General features: G+C 41.3%; 1 protein-coding gene across 1 annotated transcript; it reads left to right on the forward strand.

Moving 5' to 3' along the window:
* The first annotated feature begins 310 nt into the window (after positions 1 to 310).
* Positions 311 to 22,400, forward strand: LOC110513670 (myosin heavy chain, fast skeletal muscle-like). The gene is made up of 41 exons (XM_036940062.1): positions 311 to 407; positions 1,048 to 1,093; positions 1,227 to 1,454; positions 1,824 to 1,970; positions 2,286 to 2,442; positions 3,144 to 3,171; positions 3,436 to 3,550; positions 3,673 to 3,765; positions 3,943 to 4,003; positions 4,329 to 4,427; positions 4,720 to 4,823; positions 5,246 to 5,384; positions 5,651 to 5,769; positions 5,925 to 6,074; positions 6,171 to 6,341; positions 6,556 to 6,859; positions 7,185 to 7,249; positions 7,343 to 7,430; positions 7,547 to 7,664; positions 7,836 to 7,959; positions 10,141 to 10,277; positions 10,823 to 11,078; positions 11,269 to 11,511; positions 11,830 to 12,006; positions 12,105 to 12,250; positions 12,713 to 12,803; positions 13,142 to 13,531; positions 13,653 to 13,779; positions 15,087 to 15,205; positions 16,351 to 16,547; positions 16,993 to 17,176; positions 17,293 to 17,458; positions 17,858 to 17,982; positions 18,145 to 18,453; positions 18,670 to 18,873; positions 19,025 to 19,150; positions 19,288 to 19,458; positions 21,190 to 21,294; positions 21,375 to 21,470; positions 21,591 to 21,722; positions 22,268 to 22,400. The coding sequence occupies exons 3-41, from the start codon at positions 1,239 to 1,241 to the stop codon at positions 22,286 to 22,288; spliced, it is 5,820 nt and encodes a 1,939-aa protein (XP_036795957.1). The 5' UTR covers positions 311 to 407; positions 1,048 to 1,093; positions 1,227 to 1,238; the 3' UTR covers positions 22,289 to 22,400.
* The last annotated feature ends 4,632 nt before the right edge of the window (positions 22,401 to 27,032 follow it).

The following is a 27,032-nucleotide window of genomic DNA, read 5'->3' on the forward strand; positions in this document are numbered from 1 at the left end:
GTAGAAGCAACATGGACTCAGTCCATTACAGTATATGAGGTTCAGTAGAAGTAACATGGACTCAGTCCATTACAGTATATGAGGTTCAGTAGAAGTAACATTGGAATCTCTTCGATAAATAACATTTTTGATATTGTTATAACAATTAGTAATGAAATCTTGCTTAAGTAAATTCCGTGAAATTCAATTCAGAGACAAATATGACATTAAAAAGTAATGTCATGGGAGTGTGGTGCTCCTGGAAATGGGAGGTGCTAGTGAGACACAGACACACAGAGGTCTCTCCTACAATTCATGTCCTTTCCCAGAGTGGTCCATAATTAACTTTTGCTTGGTTGGCACTTCCAACCAGATATAAGGAGGCTGAGGCCCCAGCATCCATAAGTCAGATACCTTCTTCCTCTGTGGTAAGACTCTCTCCACCTCCTTAGATTTGTATATTTGTCTCCTCGTTGTACTCAGCAACTGAGGCGGTAGCTAACTGCACTGTTTGAATTGACTTCTGCATGTCTCTTGTAAGATTTGACAAAATGCAATTAAATGTAAAACATTTTTCTTACTTTAAATGTTTTACTTTAAATCTCAAATTTTCATTTGTTGGTAAATTTAAGTGTCTAGAATGTAACTGGGTTTTCAGCGGTATTCATTTTAATCAAATCAAAAAATAGTGGTAAAGTGTGTTGTCACTAGGAAAATGAAAGTTACCAGTGGCACCTCAGCTCCTGAGTGACGCAGCGGTCTTTTATTTCACCTTCATTTAACCAGGTAGACTTGTTGAGAACACGTTCTCATTTGCAACTGCGACCTGGTCTAAGTCACCGCAACTCAGTGCTAGAGGTGTCACTGCAGGCCTTGGTTCGATTCCGGGCTGTATCACAACCGGCTGTAATTAGGAGTCCCATAGGGCAGCGCACAGTTGGCACAGCGTTGCCCGGGTTAGGGGAGGGATTGGCGGGGTTAGGTTGTCATTGCAAAATAAGTATTTGTTCTTAACTGCCTTGCCTAGTTAAATAAAGGTATAAAAGTTCAACACCTTCTGTTTCACAGGGTCCTCTAAGAAGTACACATTCATCTGTAGGAGGGGAAAAATAAGGTGAGACACGGTTTGACTCTTCACATAAAAAGTGATGAGAATATTCTGTTAGAGATACCGCTCACCTAACTCTGTTGACTGGGGAGGAAGCACCACAGAATCAATCATGTTTCTTGTTTCATCTCTTTCCTAGTTATCCGTCACCATGAGTACAGACGCGGAGATGAAAATCTACGGCAAGGCTGCCATATACCTCCGTAAATCTGAGAAGGAGAGGATGGAGGCACAAGCCGCACCCTTTGATTCAAAGAATGCCTGCTATGTGGCAGACAAGGCGGAGCTGTACCTTAAGGGTCTGGTCACTGCCAGGGCTGAAGGGAAGTGTACTGTGACAGTCACGAAACCTGACGGCACTAAGGAGGTAATCCTGATCTGAAAAGTATTCAAGTTTGTGCAATTACTCAATTTCTTGAAAACTCATCGAAATGATCAAAAACATTTCAATATAAAATATTTAACAAAATAAATATTATGAAGCATTTCTTGTTTTTTGTAGCCAGAATATAACCTTCAAACACATCATATTTAACGCAGCTACTTAACATTGGCATAGATTGTTTGTAATTGACTAGTGAAGAATCACCATGTATGTGTCAGTGGGTGATAACTAAGTAGTTGGATTAATGTGGATATGCATTTTTTTAAAGATTCAACATGTATTTAATGAGCAAAAAGCATTCAGTCATGTCCAGTTTGATCTGTGTGTAATCTAGATTTCTGACTGTTTCAGGAAGGAAAAGTGTTCAAAGATGCAGACATCTATGAGATGAACCCCCCTAAGTACGACAAGATTGAGGACATGGCTATGATGACCTACCTGAATGAAGCCTCTGTGTTGTATAACCTCAAAGAGCGTTATGCAGCATGGATGATCTATGTAAGAAACCTGCACATACAAACACACACATACATGAAGATAATAAACACACACATACATGAAGATAATAAACACACACACATGAAGATAATAAATACACACACACATGAAGATAATAAACACACACACATGAACATAATAAATACACACATACAGTCCTACACATAAATGAACGGTAGAAACCAAAACATATCAATACAGTAAATCCACATCAGTTTACCAAAGTACACCCACATCCTCACATAAATCCAGGTAAATGTCAATCTGACTTTGTTAATCTCCTAAATCTCCTAAATTAATTATGCTTTCATCTAGACCTACTCGGGGCTCTTCTGCGCCACGGTGAACCCCTACAAGTGGCTCCCTGTGTACGACGAAGAGGTTGTCAACGCCTACAGAGGGAAGAAGAGGATGGAGGCTCCACCCCATATCTTCTCCGTCTCTGACAACGCCTTTCAGTTCATGCTGATTGGTACAAGCTCCCATGGATGGATGGATAAATGGATAGACGGATGGAAGGATGGTTGGATGGATGGACGGATGGAAGGATGATTGGATGGATGAATGGATGATTGGATGGATGGTTGGATGGATGGATGTATGGATGGATAGACGGATGAAAGGATGGTCGGTTGGATGAATGGATGATTGGATGGATGGACAAATGGATGGATGGTTGGTTGGTTGGTTGGTTGGTTGGTTGGTTGGTTGGTTGGATAATTGGATGGATGAATGGATGGTTGGATGGATGGAGGAATGGGTGGTTGGATGGACGGAGGGATGGATGGATGGTTGGTTGGTTGGTTGGATAGTTGGATGAATGTCCATTAAGTGCTCATGAATGGATGGATGGATGGTTGGTTGGTTGGTTGGATAGTTGGATGGATGAGTGGATGGTTGGATGGACAGAGGGATGGATGGATGGTTGGTTGGATAGTTGGATGAATGTCCATTAAGTGCTCATGGATGGATGCATGCATCAATGGAAATTGAAATATACTTCAGAGAGGTATCTCCTATTTTCTAGTCTAGGTTCGAACAGTTTGCTGGGAATATCTGATTTCATTACCCTTGAATGGAAAATGTTCCAAATTGAAATTCATCATGATGCTTTGAATTAAATGTCCCCATAATCTTTCTTGAGTATGATAAGCAATATGGTTTTGTTTTCAGATAAGGAGAACCAGTCCGTCCTGATTACGTAAGTTGTTTACTAAAATGTCACTTGAGAAAGTGTTTCTATTGTAATAAGTTGGGTCACTTGGTGTGATGAAATACATGCCATTATGAATGGATTAGAGCATCAGGTAATGTGTAATAACGAGTCGATGAGAAGGATTATTTGTTAAAGACTTATGTCAGAACACAGGTTAACAGTGTATTTTTCTATGCTATTTCTTAGTGAAAGCCAATCTGACACTCAAACATGTAACTAAAACCCCTCTTTCTCTGTCATATAAACCAGCGGAGAATCCGGTGCAGGAAAGACTGTCAACACCAAGCGTGTCATCCAGTACTTTGCCACCATTGCAGTGTCTGGTGGAGAGAAGAAGAAGGAAGTAGACCCCAGCAAAATGCAGGTAGGTTGTTCTTATGTTTGCCTTTTAATTTCAGTTTGGTTGAATCATGTTTCAAGAAAAGTGATCAATCGAGAAAAACGTGCTTTACCAGTTTCTGAGCAACTTGTATTTGTCTCAATCAGGGGTCTCTTGAGGATCAGATCATTGCAGCTAACCCTCTGCTGGAGGCTTACGGTAATGCCAAGACAGTGAGGAATGACAACTCGTCTCGCTTTGTAAGTAGTATGAAGGGCACACATTGGAAGTTACCTTATATCGGACAGATATATTTCAGTAGTTTCCTATTGTCATTTCAATAGATGACCAACAAACTGTAATGTTTAAAGAGGTCTATCAAAGTAAATTGTTGATTTATTTGTTGACCTATTTTTAACCCCCATGCTCTACTACAGGGTAAATTCATCAGGATTCACTTCCAAGGTGGTAAACTGGCTAAAGCTGACATTGAGACCTGTGAGTTGGTTTTGATTATTTCTCAATGCTTTCCTAAATCCAACACATATATTTTTTTGGAGATCACATAGACAAATATAATCTCTCTCTCTCTCTCTCTCTCTCTCTCTCTCTCTCTCTCTCTCTCTCTCTCTCTCTCTCTCTCTCTCTCTCTCTCTCTCTCTCTCTCTCTCTCTCTCTCTCTCTCTCTCTCTCTCTCTCTCTCTCTCTCTCTCTCTCTCTCTCTCTCTCTCTCTCTCTCTCTCTCTCTCTCTCTCTCTCTCTCTCTCTCTCTCTCTCTCTCTCTCTCTCTCTCTCTCTCTCTCTCTCTCTCTCTCTCTCTCAGACCTGCTGGAGAAGTCCAGAGTGTCCTTCCAGTTGCCCGATGAGAGAGGCTACCACATCTTCTTCCAGATGATGACAGGCCACAAACCTGAGATAGTTGGTACGACAAAGTAGATATTCAGGGAAATTATTCCCACATCTGTGGAACTTGTTAAAAATATTCATAGTCCACACTAATAATACTATTACAATGATTACATCCAAGGTAACAAGACATCTAGACTTGGGTCAGGTCTCTGGGAAATATCTATCAAGTAATACACTGTGATGCACTAGTAATACTACATGTATCATTGAGTCCATCTATTGAGTAAAGGAGGGAGAGATACTGTAAAGTAGGACAGCAGAATTCTATGAGATTTACCTGACAAGCATTTCTCCGTTGTCCACAGAAATGTCGCTCATCACCACCAACCCCTACGACTTCCCCATGTGTAGCCAGGGTCAGATCGCTGTGGCCAGCATCGACGACAAGGAAGAGCTGGATGCCACAGATGTGAGTCAAACAAAGGGTTAACCAAACTCTAGATAGGGAATGGGTAGGACCACCATACACACTGAATGCTCTGTGTAATTCCAACTTGGTGGCAGCTGGGAAGTTTCATGTATTTTTAGTTTGATTCTAAATGCCTTGTGTTAGTTAGACATGTGCCTCAAGGAACTCTTCATGCCTTCACACTTCGCCTTGAGGCACATACATGTAAGACATTCACAAGAGAGCGCCACTAAGTGTCCTGTGGAACTGTGAAAACTCATTTTGTGCTGCCATCTACTAATGTGTTTGCCAAGCGTAATCATGTGGAACAGAGAAGCCAGTCAAATCTATCCATCCCATTTGTTCTGCAGTGAGCAGCACAGAACTGTAGTGTAACTGACCGAAGTTAGTTCATCACCGTTGTACTTCATCTTTAATGCCAGGATGCCATTACAATCCTGGGATTCACTAATGAAGAGAAGATTGGCATCTACAAGCTGACAGGAGCTGTAGTGCACCATGGAAACTTGAAATTCAAGCAGAAGCAGCGTGAGGAGCAGGCCGAGCCAGACGGCACAGAGGGTGAGTCCCACTCATAGATATACAATATGTAAAGCATTTGTCCCAGTCCCCAACATAGACATAGAACACCTAAGACAGACAGTGCCACATGAAAGTCAGGCAGGAGATAATTTTTGGAGAACAGGTACAACCTCCTCAAATGACTTGAAGTTAGATGGATCAAAACCTAACCCACAAAGAAGTTATCCAAACTAATTTGCCAGTTTAACATCAGAAAAAAAACGTTCTTGTGTGCCTGAATCTGTTGTTGTTGGTTCTCTCTCCAGTGGCTGATAAAATTGGCTACCTTCTGGGTCTGAACTCAGCTGAGATGTTGAAGGCTCTGTGCTACCCCAGAGTGAAGGTCGGCAATGAGTATGTGACCAAGGGACAGACTGTGCCTCAGGTAAGGTGGCCAAACACAGAATCTACCATTTTCTGAGCACTGAGCACATTATTTTGGGGATGAGTGCATTGCTTTTGTTTTTCCCAAGCTTGTTTCACCTCATCACTAGACATGGTCAACATCTCATGTATTAATTTGAGGTATTATCAATGCAGGTTAATAACTCAGTCAGTGCTCTGGCCAAGTCCATCTATGAGAGGATGTTCTTGTGGATGGTCATCCGTATCAATGAGATGTTGGACACCAAGAATCCAAGGCAGTTCTATATCGGTGTGCTTGACATTGCCGGGTTTGAGATCTTTGACGTGAGTATGAGACCAGAACAAGACAATTCGTTCTGATTGAGATGGATTACAAACTTGTATGATGAAATTATCCCTTTTAAAAAACTCCATCAACAGTACAACAGCATGGAGCAGCTGTGCATCAACTTCACCAATGAGAAACTGCAACAGTTTTTCAACCACACCATGTTCGTCCTGGAGCAAGAGGAGTACAAGAAGGAGGGAATCGTCTGGGCCTTCATTGACTTCGGCATGGACTTGGCTGCCTGCATTGAGCTTATTGAGAAGGTAAGATGTCTGAGGATTATAATGGACCTCAACAGCAAAGCTCATATGGAGCGCTGTTTGAGATATTATCAGTATCTGACTGTTGAGATCTCAATATGTTTCCTATTATGTGCCTCTAAATGAATATAATCCTATAACAGCATGTTTACTAAAGGAATTAATGTGATCCAAAGTGTAAATATCACTAATTTGATATACATCTCCTTTCGTAAAGCCATTGGGCATCTTCTCCATCCTTGAAGAGGAGTGCATGTTCCCCAAGTCTTCAGACACTACCTTCAAGGACAAGCTGTACGCCCAGCATCTTGGCAAAGCACAGGCATTTGAGAAGCCCAAGCCTGCCAAAGGCAAGGCAGAGGCCCACTTCTCCCTGGTGCACTACGCCGGCACTGTGGACTACAACATCACTGGGTGGCTGGAGAAGAACAAGGACCCCCTGAACGACTCAGTTTGTCAACTGTACGGGAAGTCAGGAGTCAAACTTCTGGCTGCCCTGTATCCTGCTGCCCCACCTGAGGGTAAGACTGGCATCACGTCAAAATATTTAATTAAGCACCAGTTACAATTTTCTTTAAAGTCCTTGAATATATCACAATTTCTCAGGGTTTATTACTGGGTTAATTTACTCATACAATAGGTGTTATTCTACACAATCTGATTGACAGCATTTGCCTCTAGATAAGTGTGAAGTTAACCAGAGATTCTCTGGTATATAATTAGTGTGCTTGCTGAAGACAAGACCACTCTAGATTTCTTACATACTCTTTTTATTATTCTATTTATTCCACCCGCTCTAGGAAATGTACTTTTCTAGTTATCTTTAACTTTCCCCCATTTTAACAGATAAAGCCAAGAAAGGAGGCAAGAAGAAGGGTGGTTCCATGCAGACTGTGTCCTCCCAGTTCAGGGTGAGCTTTTGAAATGTGTAAATTCAGTCCTTCAAAAGGTGCATTGATTATCATAAATGATGTCTGAGAAAATGGTTTGTAACCCTCTTACAGGAGAACTTACATAAGCTGATGACCAACTTGAGGAGCACTCATCCTCACTTTGTGCGCTGCCTGATCCCCAACGAGTCAAAGACTCCAGGTACAAGAAATATTGAATTAAATATGTTATCTCATCAGTACAGTATCAGTAACTGTAACAATCCCAATCTATAACCTGTTTATGAGTATTAAAATAAACTTGGTTTGTTTTGCCAGGTCTGATGGAGAACTTCCTGGTTATTCACCAGCTCAGGTGTAATGGTGTACTGGAGGGTATCAGGATCTGCAGAAAGGGCTTCCCCAGCAGAATCATCTATGCTGATTTCAAGCAGAGGCACATACGCACAAGCACACACACACACACATACACACACACACACACACATACACACACCCCATAAAATATCTGCTCCAAGGGTTTTCCCAGCATCAGAATAGTCTTACCTTTTACGAAATATAACCAACATATTACAACTTGACATGTTAAAAATGTCTCCCCATTCAGGTACAAAGTACTGAATGCCAGTGTCATCCCTGAGGGCCAGTTCATGGACAACAAGAAGGCTTCTGAGAAGCTGCTTGGTTCCATTGATGTGAATCACGAGGATTACAAGTTTGGACACACCAAGGTCAGTCAAATACTCCCAGGAAAAGATGACAACAAAACACAACTACTATGATCATTTAAAATCACTTCAGTTGGTATACCCACTATGTTATTATTTCTTCTTCATTTAACTAATGGAAAAAGTGGAAAAACATTGTAGCGTTTTTTTCGCCAAAGTCATTACATGACAAGTATAGAAGAGAAACAAAAGTAATTATCATGCGCATGGTGTTAGAGTGGTATGGCTGCAGTTGTCTGTATCTGTGTACATTATTCATCAGCAGTGCCTTCAGAAAGTATTCACACTCCTTGATTAAAAAAAACAAAACAAAAAATGTGAAAATTTGTGATTTAAAAATATTTAATTGTGATTTATTGTCAATGAGCTAAGCAAAATATTTGAATGTCAAAGTGGAAGAAAAATTCTAACATTTGTAAAAAAAAACAATTATAAAAAATAAAACACTAATACATCTTGGTTATTCAACCCTCTGAGCCAACACATGTTAGACTTCCTTTTGGCAGCGATTACAGCTGTGAGCCTTTCTGGGTAAGTCTCGAAGAGCTTTCCACACCTGGATTGTACAATATTTGAACATTATTCTTTAAAAAATTATTCAAGCTCTCTCAAGCTAGTTGTTAATCATTGCAAGATGATGTGTCTGTTTTCAGCCATTTTCAATTTTTGCCATATATTTTCATGCCGATTTAAGTCAAAACTGTAACTTGGCAACTCAGAAACATTCAATGTAGCCATTTTCAAATCTTGCCATAGATTTTCATGCCGATTTAAGTCAGAACTGTAACTTGGCAACTCAGAAACATTCAATGTAGCCATTTTCAAATCTTGCCATAGATTTTCATGCCGATTTAAGTCAAAAACTGAACGTGGCAACTCAGGAACATTCAGTGTCATCTTGGTAACAACTCCAGTGTATATTTGGCCTTCTGCTTGGGGTTATTGTCCTGCTGAAAGGTGCATTTGTCTCCCAGTGTCTGTTGTAAAGCAGACTGAACCAGATTTTCCTCTAGGGTTTTTGCCTGCGCTTAGCTCTACTCCGTTTCTTTTTATTGTAAAAAAAACTCCCTAGTTTTTGTCAACAACAATCATACCCACAACATGATGCAGCCAACACCATGCTTGAAAAAAATAAGAGTGGTACTCAGTGTTGTGTTGTGTTGGATTTGTTGTATTCAGGACTTAAAGTAAATTTCTTTGCCACATTCTTTTGCAGTTTTACTTAAGCACCTTATTGCAAACAGGATGCATGTTTTGGAATATTATTAATCTGTACAGGCTTCCATTTTTTCACTCGGTCATTTACATTAGTGTTGTGGAGTAACTACATGTTAATCCATCCTCAGTTTTCTCCTGTCACAGCCGTTAAACTCTGTTTTAATGTCACCATTCGCCTCATGGTGAAATCCCTGAGAGGTTTACTTCCGCTCTGGTAACTGAGTTAGGAAGGATGCCTATATCTTAGTATTGACTGGGTGTATTGATACACCATCCAAAGTGTGATCAATAACTTCACCTTGCTCATAGGGATATTCAATATCTTTTTTTACCCATCTACCAATAGGTACCTTTCTTTGAGAGTCAAGGGAAAAGTCAAGGGAAAAACCTCCCTGGTCTTTGTGGTTGAATCTGTGTTTGAAATTTACTGCTCGACTGAGGGACCTTACAGATAATTGTATGTGTGGGGTAGAGATGAGCAAGTCATTAAAATGTCATGTTAAACACTATTATTGCACATGGAGTAGGTCCATGCAACTTATTATGTGACTTGTTAAGCACATTTTTACTCCTGAACTTATTTAGGCTTGCCATAACAAAGAGGTTGGATACTTATTGACCGAAGACATTTCAGCTTTTCATTTCAAATGAATTAATTTGTAAAAATGTATCTAAAAACATAATTCCACTTTGACATTATGGGCTATTGTGTGAAGGCCAGTGACACAACATCACAATGTAATTCATTTTAAATTCAGGCTGGGAAAAGTTGAGGTCTGTGAATACTTTCTGAAGGCTCTGTACAACAGTACAATAACTAACAACTTAGAAACAACCTGTCACATGGTTTGTTTGCAACTATTGCAGAGTTAATGTTGTTTAAATCAATCTAGTGGTGTTGTTCCCCTCTTTTGATTCAACCCTTTCTATCTGTGGTTCCATTGACCGTGTTAACCTGTGTCTCAGGTGTTCTTCAAAGCCGGTCTGCTGGGTGTCCTGGAGGAGATGAGAGATGAGAAGCTGGCCACTCTGGTCGGCATGGTCCAGGCTCTCAGCCGTGGATTCCTCATGAGGAGAGAGTTCACCAAGATGATGGAGAGGAGGTGAGGAATAGTAGACATCTTGGCAAAGCTTTCTGTCAACCACCTGTATCTAATGCATTATGATTACATACTGTATATGCTGTGAGTTGTTCAGAATGAGAAAGTACATCTTATAATGGTCTACTAAAGCTTTTGGGTTAATGAATTTAGTCCAGAAATGGATGTAGCAACTAAGGATTCTCGCTTTATAGCTGCAGTTTGGGATTTGGCTGTTCCACTGTCATTTAATACATTTGTGATATTAGCCCATTTACTTTTGAAAAATATCAAAGTCTTGTTGAGCTTAACATGCGTGACCTGTCAGTCCTTGCATCGAGAGAGCTGTCTGTGAGTTTAAGATGGGTTACATTTCCCTACACCGATTCCTCAGCTGTATACAAAAGGGGGCAGAGGATTTGTTGTTCTTTTACTCCGACTTCAACGTCATGTTGAATTCATGTTAGTTGACAACTCAACCAAATGTAAATCAAAACAAAATGTTGAACTGAAGTCTGTGCCTGGTGGGACGTCACTCACCATGCCACTGTATCCTTTCTGTTGAACAGAGAGTCTGTCTTCGCCATCCAGTACAACATCCGCTCATTCATGAATGTCAAAACCTGGCCATGGATGAAGTTGTACTTCAAGATCAAGCCCCTGCTGCAGAGCGCTGAGACTGAGAAGGAGCTGGCCAACATGAAGGAGAACTATGAGAAGATGAAAATAGACCTGGCCAAGGCTCTGTCCACAAAGAAGCAAATGGAGGAGAAGTTGGTGTCCCTGACACAGGAGAAGAACGACCTGGCGCTCCAAGTAACATCTGTGAGTGAGCAACGACCTACATGAAGGCACATTTAAACACACATTTACATACACACACAGGCACACTGTTATTGCTGTTAATGTTATTTATATATTTCATGATTTGGTCTGACATATTTGACTAAATGAAGTCAGTATTTTGATACACAAAATTATGCCGCTTATTTTTTATCCCCTGTTCTGAAACCAGGAAGGAGAGAGTCTGAACGATGCTGAGGAAAGGTGTGAGGGGCTCATCAAGAGCAAGATCCAGCAGGAGGCCAAACTCAAAGAGACGACCGAGAGGCTGGAGGATGAGGAGGAGATCAATGCTGAGTTGACTGCCAAGAAGAGGAAGCTGGAGGATGAGTGCTCTGAGTTGAAGAAGGATATTGATGACCTGGAGCTCACCCTGGCCAAAGTGGAGAAGGAGAAGCACGCCACTGAAAACAAGGTCTTCCAAACATTAATCAACTCAAAGCATAGCTTAACAGAAATGGAATTCAAGTTGTATTGTGGGTGCAGGAAAAATGAACACACAATAGTAGAATTTCAGTTGTGGGGTACTCCCAACATTCATTGTATGTTCTGCCCCCCCCCTCATTTATGACTTCCATTCAGTACACTGGTGTGGTGAACACTGACATCTAGTGTTGAATCTATAGTACAGTAATTGTTGATGCAGTTCTAATCTAAACGAACTGAATGCAACATATAACAAACTCTATCTCCCCTTTATGGTGAAGTATAATTATGTTGTGGCCATTTACAGGTTAAAAACCTGACAGAGGAGATGGCGTCTATGGATGAGAGTGTTGCCAAGCTGACCAAGGAGAAGAAAGCCCTCCAAGAGGCCCACCAGCAGACACTGGATGACCTGCAGGCAGAGGAGGACAAAGTCAACACTCTGACCAAGGCCAAGACCAAGCTGGAACAGCAAGTGGACGACGTGAGTGGAGTTTGACATTTTGGCCATGATAGTATGTAAGATTGTATTATCTTCAGTTGTTTAGATTTTAACAATATATGTGTTTTTTTATCTTCTAGCTTGAGGGTTCTCTGGAGCAAGAGAAGAAGCTCCGTATGGACCTTGAGAGATCCAAGAGAAAGCTGGAGGGAGATCTGAAACTGGCCCAGGAGTCCATAATGGACCTGGAGAATGACAAGCAGCAAGCTGATGAGAAAATCAAGAAGTAAAAACAAACAAATGACAGTATTAGCTGCTGTAATGGTTGTTTTTGGCTAATTATTGTAGTTGTGAATCAGCATATTCATGTGATTCTTAAAGAGACACTTCAGGATTTTGGAAGCTCTTTATCTACTTCCCCAGAGCCAGATGAACTTGTGAATATCATTTTTATCTCTGCATGCAGTTTAAAGTTGCTAACTGTTAGCGCAATGACTGGAATTCTATGGTAACTGCTAGCATGCTAGTAAGCATTGGCTCACAAAACTACATCTAACATCCTTCATACTGGATGCAGAGACAAACAACTGGTATCCACAAGTTCATCTGACTGTGGGGAAGTAGATACAGGCCATCATTGCCAAAATACTGAAGTATCCCTTTAAAAGCAATATGAATGGTATAATGCTCTCCCTTTACACTTTCGAACCAAAACTAACTCTGCAATCGGCATATTTGTGTTTCTCAGGAAGGACTTTGAGACCACTCAGCTCCTCAGCAAGATTGAGGATGAGCAGTCTCTGGGAGCTCAGCTGCAGAAGAAGATCAAGGAACTCCAGGTACAGTAGAGGATCTAGGGGTCTAAGCTCCAGACTTACCCAGGTACAAAGCTCCAGAACAGAAAAGCACAGACTTGAAAAACATTATTCTGGTAGCACACATTTTTCCCGATAGATTCTGATGGCTGAATAAGTTGGAATGTGGTGCTTCTTGCTGTTGTAAAGATGATGTTTCAAAATTGTAGTTTGGATCCTGCATTGGACACTCTACTGAATATATTAACTGTCTTTGTATTAACACATTAATGCAAAATATACATACTATTATTATTTTGTGAGGTTCAATTGTTTCAACTGTATTGTAGTGTTCATCCCCCTGCTCCTGCCCCCTGTTCTAGGCCCGTATTGAGGAGCTGGAGGAGGAAATTGAGGCTGAGCGTGCTGCCAGGGCTAAGGTTGAGAAGCAGAGGGCCGATCTCTCCAGGGAACTTGAGGAGATCAGCGAGAGGCTGGAGGAGGCCGGAGGCGCCACTGCTGCTCAGATTGAGATGAACAAGAAGCGTGAGGCTGAGTTCCAGAAGCTGCGTCGTGATCTTGAAGAGTCCACCCTGCAGCATGAGGCCACAGCCGCCGCTCTGCGCAAGAAGCAGGCCGACAGTGTGGCTGAGCTCGGGGAGCAGATCGACAACCTGCAGCGCGTCAAGCAGAAGCTGGAGAAGGAGAAGAGCGAGTACAAGATGGAGATTGATGACCTCTCCAGCAACATGGAGGCCGTCGCCAAGGCTAAAGTGAGTAGTGATGTTTTGATCAAGCAGTGTTGAGGAGGGTCAACTACATTACCATTCAAGTGAACTGAAGTTGACAGCAGTCACATATATAAAGTAATGATGGAACATGTTTCACTAACAGGGCAATCTGGAGAAGATGTGCCGTACTCTTGAGGACCAGCTGAGTGAGCTCAAGACTAAGAATGATGAGAATGTTCGCCAGGTCAATGACATCAGCGGACAGAGGGCCAGACTCCTGACAGAAAATGGTACCATCAGCATTGAACAACAAACTAATGTTTTACTTCACTAAAACACAATAAAATGTGTTGGGGATTTATGTCCATAGTCCACATTAGTGTCGCTCAGTGATGTTTAAGATGAAGGAGGACGATCATTTTTTTTGTAGGATCTTGGCCTTATTTCTATTACAGCATATTGGATGACTCTTTCATATTCGATTCATCCAGCTCAATGTAACATCGATAGGTTTAGAGTACTATATGATGCTCAAATGTTCCATATACCCATCATGAGGTTGCTACAACCTAGCCAATGAATGACAGTTTACAATGTATGTGCACAGGTCGAGAGAAGAATTTGAGTAATCGAGATGAGAGACCGTGATACATTCAATACTGCCTTGCACACTCTTGCCTGCATCTAGCTGATCTAGGTTGTAATAATTAGTCCAACAGTTGCAAACGAGAGTTTCTATTGGACAAATTCAGGAATGATATCCTAATTTTGTTCTATTTGGTTCCGTTTAAGAAAGGTTTTCAACAGAATGTGCGGAATGAATACTACCCTGATCCCACGCAGACACAGTTCACTTTCATAGAAGCCACATACAAACAGCATGATCATTTTGCTCGTTGTATAATTCCTTCTCGCATCTACGTGCTCTTCTCGTCTCCTCCTTTTCCCTTCTGGACTTCAGTTCAAAACACATCAGCTATCTGTGATCAGATGAAAAAAATATCTTAATTCTCTAGTCCTTTGATTGAGTGGACAACACGTTAGTTCATGCTGCAAGAGCTATGATAGGTTGCAGTTCGTAGTCATTATCACTGTGTAAGTCTATGGAAGGGGGTGAGAACCATGAGCCTCCTTGGTTTTGTATTGAAGTCAACGTCACCCGAGGAGGATGGAAACTAGCTGTTGAATGGAAACATGGCTACACCATGGTGCTACGCTACGCCATGGTGCTACGCTACGCCATGGTGCTACGCTACGCCATGGTGCTACGCTACGCCATGGTGCTACGCTACAGATTGCTGTTGAGGCTACTGTAGACCTTCATTGCATAACATTGTGTTTTAATCAATGATTTGGTGGTGTGAATATATTTGGTTTTATCTAACTTTTTTAATGTTTCACTGTTTTTTATTTTTATTTTTTTTATTTCACTGAGGATGATGGTCCTCCCCTTCCTCTTCTGAGGAGCCTCCAATGGTCCACATAGTTTCTACTGTACAATTCACCACGGAACAACATTCCACATGATACATTAAAATACATTTTCAATCCAAGAGAACAGAGACCCTATTAACAAGATGTCCCTCTGTCCCTGCAGGTGAGTTTGGCCGCCAGCTGGAAGAGAAGGAAGCCCTGGTGTCTCAGCTGACCAGAGGAAAACAGGCCTTCACCCAGCAGGTGGAGGAGCTGAAGAGGGCGATTGAGGAGGAGGTCAAGGTAAGGGACCCAAGATGGACTCCACCGACCCCAGAGTTTAGTGCAGGGATCATCAACTAGATTCAGCTGCGTGCTGATTTTTTTTATTGTGGGGATGGTCAGGACATAATTACAAATCATTTGTAGACTGCCAATTGAATGCAAGAAGCACAGACAGATATAATATTTGACTAAAACATAATATTTTCAAACCTTGCTTACATTTGTATGCAATCACGTACAGGGACAGAATACACCCCCCCCCAAAAAAAAATAAATCTGATGGGTCACAAAGTATGTGATGGTGGCTGGGGGTGGTGTCCTGAGGGGGGGTAGGCCCCCATCCTGAAGTTGGAGATTTTGCATTTTTCAAACACCTGAAACAGCTGCTTTTCTATAGTCATAATCTTTATACTAATATATATATAATTCATTGTAAAAAAAAAATAAAAAATAAATAAAAAAAACACATCTCAGCATACCTCTTCAGCTGTCTGTGTCTTGTCTGGTGTTTTTAAAGAAACTAAATATGCTTCTCTTCATCTCTGCTAAAATCTGGGTAAAAGATTGAAAGGAATTTGAGACTCATTCAGTACATTTAGTTATTGCTTGCTTTTCTTACGTCTACCAGCCTTTCTAGCAGGCATACCAGCTAAGATAGTTAGACAAGCTAGCCACTCTACCTCGATTGATAGCCTGAAATGGCTTCTTGGTAGCTAGTTATGAGGTTGGGATTTTGGGAACCTACAGTATCTGGGCTGACTAAAGCCAATTTCAGAAAATTACGAGGTAACTAGTAGTATTAAAGAGAAACAACAACAGGACAAATCTGAGGGGGCACGTGCCCCCCTGTGCCCCCTATGGGCATGACGCCTCTGATCACATAGATCTGTCTGTTGTTCAAGGGAATACTCTGGATTGGATTTCCAAAAATAAAATCACTTGGAGCTGATTTGTTGGTGTTTTTACAGTCTTTTACGGTCCCCCTGTCAAAAAATTATATTTTTTATTCAGAAAACGTGAGGGGCCAAATAAAATCGCGGCCTTCCAGCTCGAGAACCCTGGTTTAAAGACATATCTTGATATACATGGTGACTACACCACCATCAGAGACTTCTACCATAATTTGTTTGACTCCAATCTTTCTTTGTCTTTCTCTCTCACAGGCTAAAAATGCACTTGCCCACGGTGTCCAGTCTGCCCGCCATGACTGTGACCTCCTGAGGGAGCAGTTTGAGGAGGAGCAGGAGGCCAAGGCAGAGCTGCAACGCGGCATGTCCAAGGCCAACAGTGAGGTGGCTCAGTGGAGGACTAAGTATGAAACTGATGCTATCCAGCGCACAGAGGAGCTGGAGGAGGCCAAGTGAGTCGCACGCAACAGAAAAAACTCAAATATAGGGTGTGGATGATGAGGGTGGATTGTATTGATGGTGAGGGTGGATTGTATTGATGGTGAGGGTGGATTGTATTGATGGTGAGGGTGGATTGTATTGATGGTGATGGTGGATTGTATTGATGGTGAGGGTGGATTGTATTGATGGTGAGGGTGGATTATATTGATGGTGAGGGTGGATTGTATTGATGGTGAGGGTGGATTGTATTGATGGTGAGGGTGGATTGTATTGATGGTGATGGTGGATTGTATTGATGGTGAGGGTGGATTGTATTGATGGTGAGGGTGGATTGTATTGATGGTGAGGGTGGATTGTATTGATGGTGATGGTGGATTGGGCTCTGAGAAAATGTTACATCAACATGTATTGTAACATTTGTTTCAGCCCCTAAAACCTCCCTCTGTTGTCCAATAGGAAGAAGCTGGCCCAGCGTCTGCAGGAGGCAGAGGAGACCATTGAGGCGACCAACTCCAAGTGCGCCTCCCTGGAGAAGACCAAGCAGAGGCTGCAGGGAGAGGTGGAGGACCTCATGATTGATGTTGAGAGAGCCAACGCATTGGCCGCCAACCTCGACAAGAAGCAGAGGAACTTTGACAAGGTGAAAACAAAGAAACCTCACCTTAGGTTGATATTTTCTCTCTGCTATATGATTAACTGTAGCATATTTCTGATTCAAAACTCTTCATCTAATTAAACTCCCATGGATACTCCTAGGTTCTGGCAGAGTGGAAGCAGAAGTATGAGGAGGGCCAGGCTGAGCTGGAAGGAGCTCAGAAGGAGGCTCGCTCTATGAGCACTGAACTCTTCAAGATGAAGAACTCCTACGAGGAGGCTCTGGATCATCTGGAGACTCTGAAGAGAGAGAACAAGAACTTGCAACGTGAGCATTTGACAGCGATTCTATTTGGCTCATGTTTGACTAATGTTTTGAAAATGGAGAGAACTTTAAGCATCAAATGTACAGATCAAAATATATATTTATTTTACTTGTGATCACTATTCCTTTGAACGACCAAAGGATGTGGAGGGCAATTAGATTTGCAAGACCATATGAATTGCTGTTAATTAATTAACTGTTATTATGATTCAATGTCAACTTCAGTACATTGGCAATATCCACATGAAGTCTCCCAAGTCTAAACTGCTCCTGTGTGTGTGTGTGTGTGTGTGTGTGTGTGTGTGTGTGTGTGTGTGTGTGTGTGTGTGGGTGTGTGTGTGTGTGTGTGTGTGTGTGTGTGTGTGTGTGTGTGTGTGTGTGTGTGTGTGTGTGTGTGTGCAGAGGAGATCTCTGAACTGACTGAGCAGATTGGAGAGACTGGCAAGAGCATCCATGAGCTAGAGAAGGCCAAGAAGACCGTGGAGACAGAGAAGTCTGAGATCCAGACCGCTCTGGAGGAGGCAGAGGTACAAACTACAGCTGTTAGATGGGGAAAGCAGTGTTAAGCTAGCCAACGCCAGCTACAGGATAATGCTCCCTGTAATGGTGTTTAGCGTAGTCATATATATATATATAATTCCTACATCCAAATGTATTGAACACATTTCGCCTGACTGCTATTTGTCCAGGGCACACTGGAGCACGAGGAATCTAAGATTCTGCGTGTGCAGCTGGAGCTGAACCAGATCAAGGGTGAGGTGGACAGGAAGATCGCTGAGAAGGACGAGGAGATGGAGCAGATCAAGAGGAACAGTCAGAGGGTGGTTGACTCCATGCAGAGCACCCTGGACTCTGAGATCAGGAGCAGGAATGATGCCCTGAGGGTGAAGAAGAAGATGGAGGGAGACCTGAATGAGATGGAGATCCAGCTGAGCCACTCCAACAGGCAGGCCTCTGAGGCCCAGAAACAGCTGAGGAACATCCAGGGACAGTTCAAGGTAAAGGGACATCAGGCTCAAAAATCTGAACATGGAGTGGGATTTGTTTGTGAATCTGTAGAAAATAAAAGAACAGTGGAATTGAATAGATTGAACTATATACTGTACAAAGGAGGGAAATATTGAGTAAATTCTTACCAATGAATGTTTCTATCACCCATCCTACCACCCCTAATTCCACAAGTCCTAATGAACGTATGTCATTGTGAACCCCAGGATGCGCAATTGCACCTTGATGATGCCGTCCGCGCTGCAGAGGACATGAAGGAGCAGGTAGCCATGGTGGAGCGCAGAAACGGTCTGATGGTGGCTGAAATCGAGGAGCTGAGAGTTGCTCTGGAGCAGACAGAGAGAGGCCGCAAAGTGGCTGAGACTGAGCTGGTTGACGCCAGCGAGCGTGTTGGACTGCTGCACTCCCAGGTATGGGTCAAAAGCCATTTCTAATGAAACTCAACCAAGCATACCGTTTACACACACCTGGAATTCAACAGTCTTTGCTTGAAGATTTTCAGAATTTCAGCCTTGTAAGTTCTCTTGAGAGTCAAACAAATCGTCTTGTTTCCTCCTTCAGAACACCAGCCTTCTGAACACCAAGAAGAAGCTGGAGACTGACCTGGTGCAGGTGCAGGGAGAGGTGGACGACATCGTCCAGGAGGCCAGGAATGCAGAAGAGAAGGCCAAGAAGGCTATCACTGACGTGAGTCCTTGAATTACATCATCTTGATTTGTCCTCAAGAGAAATGGTAGCTGTGCTGGTTAACCACAATAAAGATGTCAGAGGGATGTTATGATTTGTGCCAATTGGTGCATAAATTAAACAAACTACTTTTCCAGGCGGCCATGATGGCTGAGGAGCTGAAGAAGGAGCAGGACACCAGCTCTCACCTGGAGAGGATGAAGAAGAACCTGGAGATCACAGTCAAGGACCTGCAGCACCGCCTGGATGAGGCTGAGAATCTGGCCATGAAGGGAGGCAAGAAGCAGCTCCAGAAACTGGAGTCCAGGGTGAGTTATCAGCAGGGTGGATTAAAAGACTGACTGCTGCATTTGATCCTATAAAGTCATATGCAACAGATAGGTGATAATTAGGGTTAAGTGCCACATCAACCCAATTTGTACATTGACGACTCAGGTATTTGAAACAGCAACATTTAACTGCTAGTAAACCTGCCACCCTAAACCACCTTCATCAAGGGTTCCCAAACTTTTTGACACGGGACCCCTTTTGTGATAGAAAATTCATTAGTGACCCCCTCATAATATCAGAACACAATTCCTACTTTAGAGTGTAGTAAAAATAGCATCCAGGTAGTTTTACCACAGAGTTTCTAAACCCAGAGGTGCAACATTGCAAGACTTCCGGGAATGCTTGCGATTCAGACCAGACCAGGGTTTGAGATGTCTATGGGAGAAGTGAAAAATTCATCCTTCTTTGTTAAAATCTCAAGGCAAGACCTAGACTCTAGTAAATGTATTAAGATACTGGAGTACATCTTTAAGTAGCTGAAACTGTCATTACTACAACCTAGTGAAAGTAACAAACCAACACGTTTTAATTTTCATCAAAAACAACTTTCTACCGAAGGAGTGCTTTTGACTGCATGAACATGTGCAGTTCAGCACAACCGTTAGATCCAATGTTTCTGTGCATGAGCTTAGCTAGCTAAGGTCGCAATGGGATTGTCTACAAGTCTTCATCTTTTGGATTTGCTACGACTTCTCCAGTGCATGGCTGGACTAATCATGTCTCAGCCCCTGGGAAAGGACATTTTTAAGTCACCTTCTGGCATCAGAAACATAATTTTGCAGTTTTAAAACAAATGTTCAGCTATTCTACACATTTTTCCTTTGGACAGAAATAATATTTTGTCATTTTAGAGCTAATTTCTTGAAATTCTACACATTTTGCCATGGGTCGGAGAGAAAATGTAGCAGTTTTAAAAGCTTAAATCAGGATGTATTTACATTCAAAATCAACATGTTGGGGAATATGTTACACTTATTTAGTGGAGTTGTAGCCAAGACCTTAAAATATAGATATACAAATGTATTAATCTAGTTGCTTCGTTCAAGCTTGTACAAAAGTCCTGGCAGACTTCTTCTGAACTCATAATAATAATAATAATAATAATAAAAATTCGAAATAAATATCAACACACGATATAATATACTGTACATGAATCCAATTCATCTCATTGTAATCATTTGTTAGGCTTCATCTAGTTACATTGTTTAATTTCTCTCTCTCCAGATCGCTAGCTTCTCATTCACTCTGCTGCAAAAGGGCTGTTGCTAGGGAAGTTAGCGTTGTTATGTGGGGCTACCAGCTAGAAGGCTAAATTAGCTTGTAGGCTAGCGGACTTTCACAAGTTCATAAAAACGTGAAAAAACAACATGAAATCGTAACAAACATATGTACATACTCTGGAAACATTACTTTAATATGGTGCTTTCCCACTTACCTTCCAAATTAATTTATGAATTTAATTTGCTTCTGTCTCGCTTCTGACTATCAATATTCATAACAATTGAAATGTAAATTCCACTTTGGGAACCACTGACCGGGAAAATGAAAAGCTGTTATAATTATAGACCTCTTCAATAAAAATTGTAAATAGTACATAGGAACAGACAACAATTGTGCCTCCTTGACTAGGTAGAAGACTCTACCTGTTTTACAAGATGTTTTACATCTGATTTAACCAGCCATTTATTACATTTATTTCTTCCACAAAGGTGCGTGAGCTCGAGACTGAGGTGGAGGCCGAGCAGAGAAGAGGTGTAGACGCAGTCAAGGGAGTCCGCAAGTATGAGCGCAGAGTCAAGGAGCTCACTTACCAGGTAAGAGAAAGTACATTCTTCACACAGACAGGTTTGTGTATATAATTATGGGGCATTGATCATTTGATCTTCTCCCACAGACTGAGGAGGATAAGAAGAACGTTGGCAGACTTCAGGACCTGGTAGATAAGCTGCAGATGAAAGTGAAGGCCTACAAGAGGCATTCTGAGGAAGCGGTGAGTCACAAACTTAGTCAAATACTCTGAAAAAAACAGCATTCGAAAATATATTCATCTTTAGAAAAAGGTATATAATGAATGCTGATGTTCTGCTCTCCCTCTCCTTTCCTCACCCAGGAGGAAGCAGCAAACCAGCACATGTCTAAGTTCAGGAAGGTTCAGCATGAGCTGGAGGAGGCTGAGGAGCGTGCTGACATCGCTGAGACTCAGGTCAACAAGCTCAGAGCCAAGACCCGTGACTCTGGAAAGGTACAGAACTGCTGCTAAACCTGTACCTGACTCATGTTTAAATATGACCACATCAACAACACCTATGATTCAGTCTTCTTAGAGGTCAATACAGACCTTTTACACTCAACTGTATTGAAGATCTCTAAGAAGAACATTTCAGGAAGGGCTAAACAATCTAATGAGAGTTATTCAGTTAGTACTTCAACATCAAAAATCCAAGCTGAGTACTGAGCACTAAAGACTTGATCCATTCTATTCTATCCATATATTTATCATGTTCATTGTTATTACTGATCCATTATATTCTATCCATATATTTATCATGTTCATTATTATTACTGATCCATTATATTCTATCCATATATTTATCATGTTCATTATTATTACTGATCCATTATATTCTATCCATATATTTATCATGTTCATTATTATTACTGATCCATTATATTCTATCCATATATTTATCATGTTCATTATTATTACTGATCCATTATATTCTATCCATATATTTATCATGTTCATTATTATTACTGATCCATTATATTATTTATTTCTTCTTACAGGGAAAAGAAGTTGCTGAATAAACAAGACCAAAGTATTGAAGATCAAAGTCTTACCATTTTCCTGTGTTGCATAAAATATGATTTTCATGGTGAAATGTTGAGCATTGATTAAAAACATGTGGATCTACATACACTTCCTTTGTGACCGTGGATTTATTACTCAGCAAACAGCTTTTTAATACCATACAAATATTGTACTTTAAATAAAGGAGCAATCTGGGATTCCAACAACAACAAAGTGGTACCCCAACAAAGCAGTCACTTTTTTTTGGTAAACACCTGAGGGATGAGGCTGGAGAAATGCAGGTTTGGGTAGGTTATTTTCTAAATATAATCCATTACAGTTACTAGTTACCTGTCCCAAGAAATGTAATCAGTAACGTAACTTTTGGATAACCCAAACTCAGTAATGTAATTACATTTCATTACTTTTAGATGACTTTCCCCTGAAGAGCCATTAGAAGAAGACAATAATGTATGTTAACATTTGAACAACATCTATTGCAGGATAAATCAATGTTAATGTTTACATAGCTGGCCATATATGGATGTTACATTTTACTTTGTGGTGGTTATGTAGGCTTCTTCTGACCCATTGCTTTCCACTTCATATAATAATACGATTAAATTATATCTTTACATTAAAAACCAAAGTCTATCAGAATTCCAGGCATTCCAATAATGTTTATACCCCTTGATCTTCAAGAATAGGACTTGGAAATATGGGAGTATAGATTAGCCTAATTGTTTTACCAGAGCTTAACCCCAAAACGAAGGACTTATTAGCCAGCCCTACTCTGTTGTTTATGATTTTGTTGTCATGTAGGACTGATTTGGCTCATTGATTCGAGCTGAAAAGGAAATGCTGCGCTCAACTGAAAAGTGCTATTTACATGTGACAAATGAATGCCATTTGCTACATTTGCTCTTGACCTTTTTGTTGGTAACAATTTGATATCTTGATAATATGCAGCTTTTTTTTTTTTGTGCATTTTTTACCCCTTTTTCTCCCCAATTTCGTAGTATCCAATTGTTGTAGTAGCTACTATCTTGTGTCATCGCTACAACTCTCGTACGGACTCGGGAGAGACGAAGGGTTGAAAGTCATGCGTCCTCCGATACACAACCAACCAAGCCGCTGCTTCTTTAACACAGCGCACATCCAACCCGGAAGCCAGCCGCACCAATGCGCCGGAGGAAACACCGTGCACCTGGCCACCTTGGCTAGCGTACACTGCGCCCAGCCCGCCACAGGAGTCGCTGGTGCGCGATGAGACAAGGACACCCCTACCGACCAAGCCCTCCCTAACCCGGGCGACGCTAGGCCAATTGTGCGTCGCCCCACGGACAGCTTTTCAAAGGGAAAATCGACAGATGAAACAATATCAAAACGGCCACCCTGCCTCTGTTTTGGTAAAATATAAGCACTCTCAGATTAATAGACATAGCTATGAATGCAAGTACTGACCATCCATGACATCAAACGTATTGTTTTATCCATGTTATGAGGCTCTCACAGTGTTTGTTTACATTAACAATGTTTACAAACATTGGAATACAACAAGCTTATGTTTTGGATTCTCACTGAGTGTGACAGTTGAACTAAGTTCATGAGGCATTTATAAGTTATATTCTTCGATAATAAATGTATATATACAGTATATACATGTATTTCCAGTATATGTTAGAACTACAGATTGCCCCTTGAAGTCTATCAAAAGTGTCTGAGTTTGAGTAAGTGTCCATTAGTCCTATTGATACATATATTTTTATCAGCAGGAATTAGATTGAGCAATAAAAGCCTCTTTTATTCTATAGGCTGGGATCCTCACTATGCAGCTGTTGCAAGAGCGCATTTTTCACTGGCTGTCCACTGGTTTCAAAAACAATTATTGATAGGCAACTTAAACTTCTTGAATTCAACCATTATTGGGTTGAAATACACATTTAGATTGGTGAACAGCCATCCAGAACACCCACAATCCGTAAGGTGCAAATACCTAAATGAGAGTGCAGCAGTGTGATTCACATCAATATGCTATATAGATATCAATAATAAGTGATATCCGTATCGGTGTAGACTACATCACTGCTGTCATCCTTAACTACAAGCGTTTATATAAGCTCTTTTCCCCGATCCGTCAAACACATTTGTTGCGTCATCATAGTGTTCTCTGAGTCATGGTCAGACTCGCTCACGTTGAACATATTTAAACGTGCAGCTTTTTTAAATGTTGATTTGAATGTCATTGACAAAACTGAGGTGTCGAAGATTTTTTTTCAGAATTTAAAAGTAAGTTATTCAAAATAATCTAATCTGATTACAATATTTTTCGCTGGTAACGTAACGGATTACAGTTACAGTTGTTTAGTAATCCGTTACTCCCCAACCCTGGAGAAATGTAACTGTAACAGTATAATTTTAGACCGTCCCCTCGCCCATACCCGGGCGCGAACCTGGGACCCTCTGCACACATCAACAACAGTCACCCACGAAGCTAGGGGCGCATAGTGGTTAGAGCGGTGGACTAGCAACCGGAAAGTTGCAAGTTCAAATCCCCGAGCTGACCAGGTACAAATCTGTCGTTCTGCCCCTGAACAGGCAGTTAACCCACTGTTCCTAGGCCGTAATTGAAAATAAGAATTTGTTCTTAACTGACTTGCCTAGTTAAATAAAGGTAAAAAAAAAAAATTCAAAATCTATATGAGGGCTGATAAAGCTAATGATAGAAATCTGAGAAATAGAGCGTTTGGCCAAACGTAGGGCTATTTCTGCCTAGCGCGTTTCAGACGCGGGTAGGCTCGGTCATTATTAATTTCTCGAGCGAGGACAAAGAGCCAGCCGATTGAAATTCAGGAGATATAAGCTTGACCAGCGATGTGTATCCTCTGTCTTCCTCGTGAGTAGACCACGGTGTTGAATGTTCCCAACATTTGATCTACTGTTATGATATCCAATCAATGGAGATTGTATGGATTATCGTCTCATTCAATTTAAATTTAAGTTAAATTGTTGAACATACATGTTCTTCCAATCAAATGAGACACTTTTAAACTTCTCATATTAACCTGGATGAAGCAACACCTCAGGTTATTAAAGTGTAATACCCAGATAGCCTTCCCAGGTAGGATTAATCATTGGCATTGATTCATTAATTCAATTTGCTTTTGCAAATTCATTCATGTCCAACTTCCACATTACTGGTACGATACTGATGGTTCGTCAACATCTATAAATAGATTAAACTTGTCTTTGCAGCTTCCAATGAATTCCAAACCCAAACTTTAAAAAAAATAGGAACATTTTTCTAATAATGTGCAAGCTATCAGAGGTGGTCACCACTCCTCCGCTAATTAGTGAACCTCCACCCATAAAAGGATTGATCGCTGACCTCAGCAGCAATACCAACCCTAATTATGCCATTAGCGAAAAAACAGCCGAAATTGCGAACGCTCCAAAATCAACCATCAAACCATCATCAAAATCAACAGGCTTTGTGATGGTTCTCTCCACTTTTGCACTGATGTATCGCCATAAACATGTGGCATCTGTCCAATACCACAGTGCACAGCTGAAGCACGTGCCAGACATGGCTAACATGAGGGGGCAGGTGGAGAGAACTGAGTAACTATTGACAAAAGCAGGAAATTAAAACATTCTGCTAGTCGAGGAACTGTGTTTGAAATCTGAACAATTAAAAGTAATTGCAAATACTTATGACGATGAACGAGCACAAACTCTTCAACAAAATCGTTGTCTCCAGGAAGAACTGGATTTATCCAAAACTAAATACGAGGTAGTCCACTCCAAACTAGATAAATCTGTTGAGTTATCTACAAACAGGAGCGCGCAATTTGATAACATGCAGGCAGTTTTGTTGAATGTTACTCAGAGTAACACGGTTCTACTCAAAATTCTGCAGACCAAAGACAATCGATTAGTGAACACAATGACTAAGTTGGATGACAGGGAGTTGGATGACAGGGGACAGGGAGTACCCCTCCAGGTTTCCTTTATCTGGGGGGGACTGGAGCTGTCAGCTGGGTAGTGTATCTTAATGCATTTTTGAGAAATGATTCAATGAATTCAATTAAAAATCAGGCGGTTCTCGGAAACAGAACATGACGAGAGGCGTGTGTTGTGTAATTTCATCCAAGTTGAATGCTCAAGGCTCATTTGAATTGTTGTCATATTGGCTTAGACGTGATGGTAGAAAGACTTGAATTTAACATTGAGCATTGAACAATGCCTTCAATGGCTTCTTATAGTTTTGCTACACTGTACCTAATGAACACAACCCTGATTCCAATCCAACAAGTTGAGTACAACATTATTGAGATGATTGCAATGTTAAAGTGTACCGTTATTATGACTGTTTGACATATTAGGACTTGTTGGTACATGGCCCTGTTCGTGGTATAAATTGCAGGACTATTAAGCAGAGGCTCCTATCATCAGGTCTTCAGTCATCCCAGATATAACAGCTGCCATAGAGGTCAAAGCTATTACCAGAGCAGCAGTTAAACTGAACAAACTTCTATTCAACACCTTCTATTCAACTCATTCACAGGCAGACAGGAACACTCAATTGTTCCCATGATTTAAATCCGTCTTCCAATTAATAGTTTCTAAACATTGATCATTGGTGGATCGGTCTGCCACTTGTCCTGACCCTTCAAAACGCTTGGGTAGGAAGAGTCCCCTGCTCCCCCAGAGACGCTTGTGTTCCAACAGGCTTGGCTAGGAAGAGTCCCCTGCTCCCCC

The sequence above is a fragment of the Oncorhynchus mykiss genome, chromosome 13 (assembly GCF_013265735.2).
Source record: "Oncorhynchus mykiss isolate Arlee chromosome 13, USDA_OmykA_1.1, whole genome shotgun sequence".
Classification (NCBI taxonomy): Eukaryota; Metazoa; Chordata; class Actinopteri; order Salmoniformes; family Salmonidae; genus Oncorhynchus; species Oncorhynchus mykiss.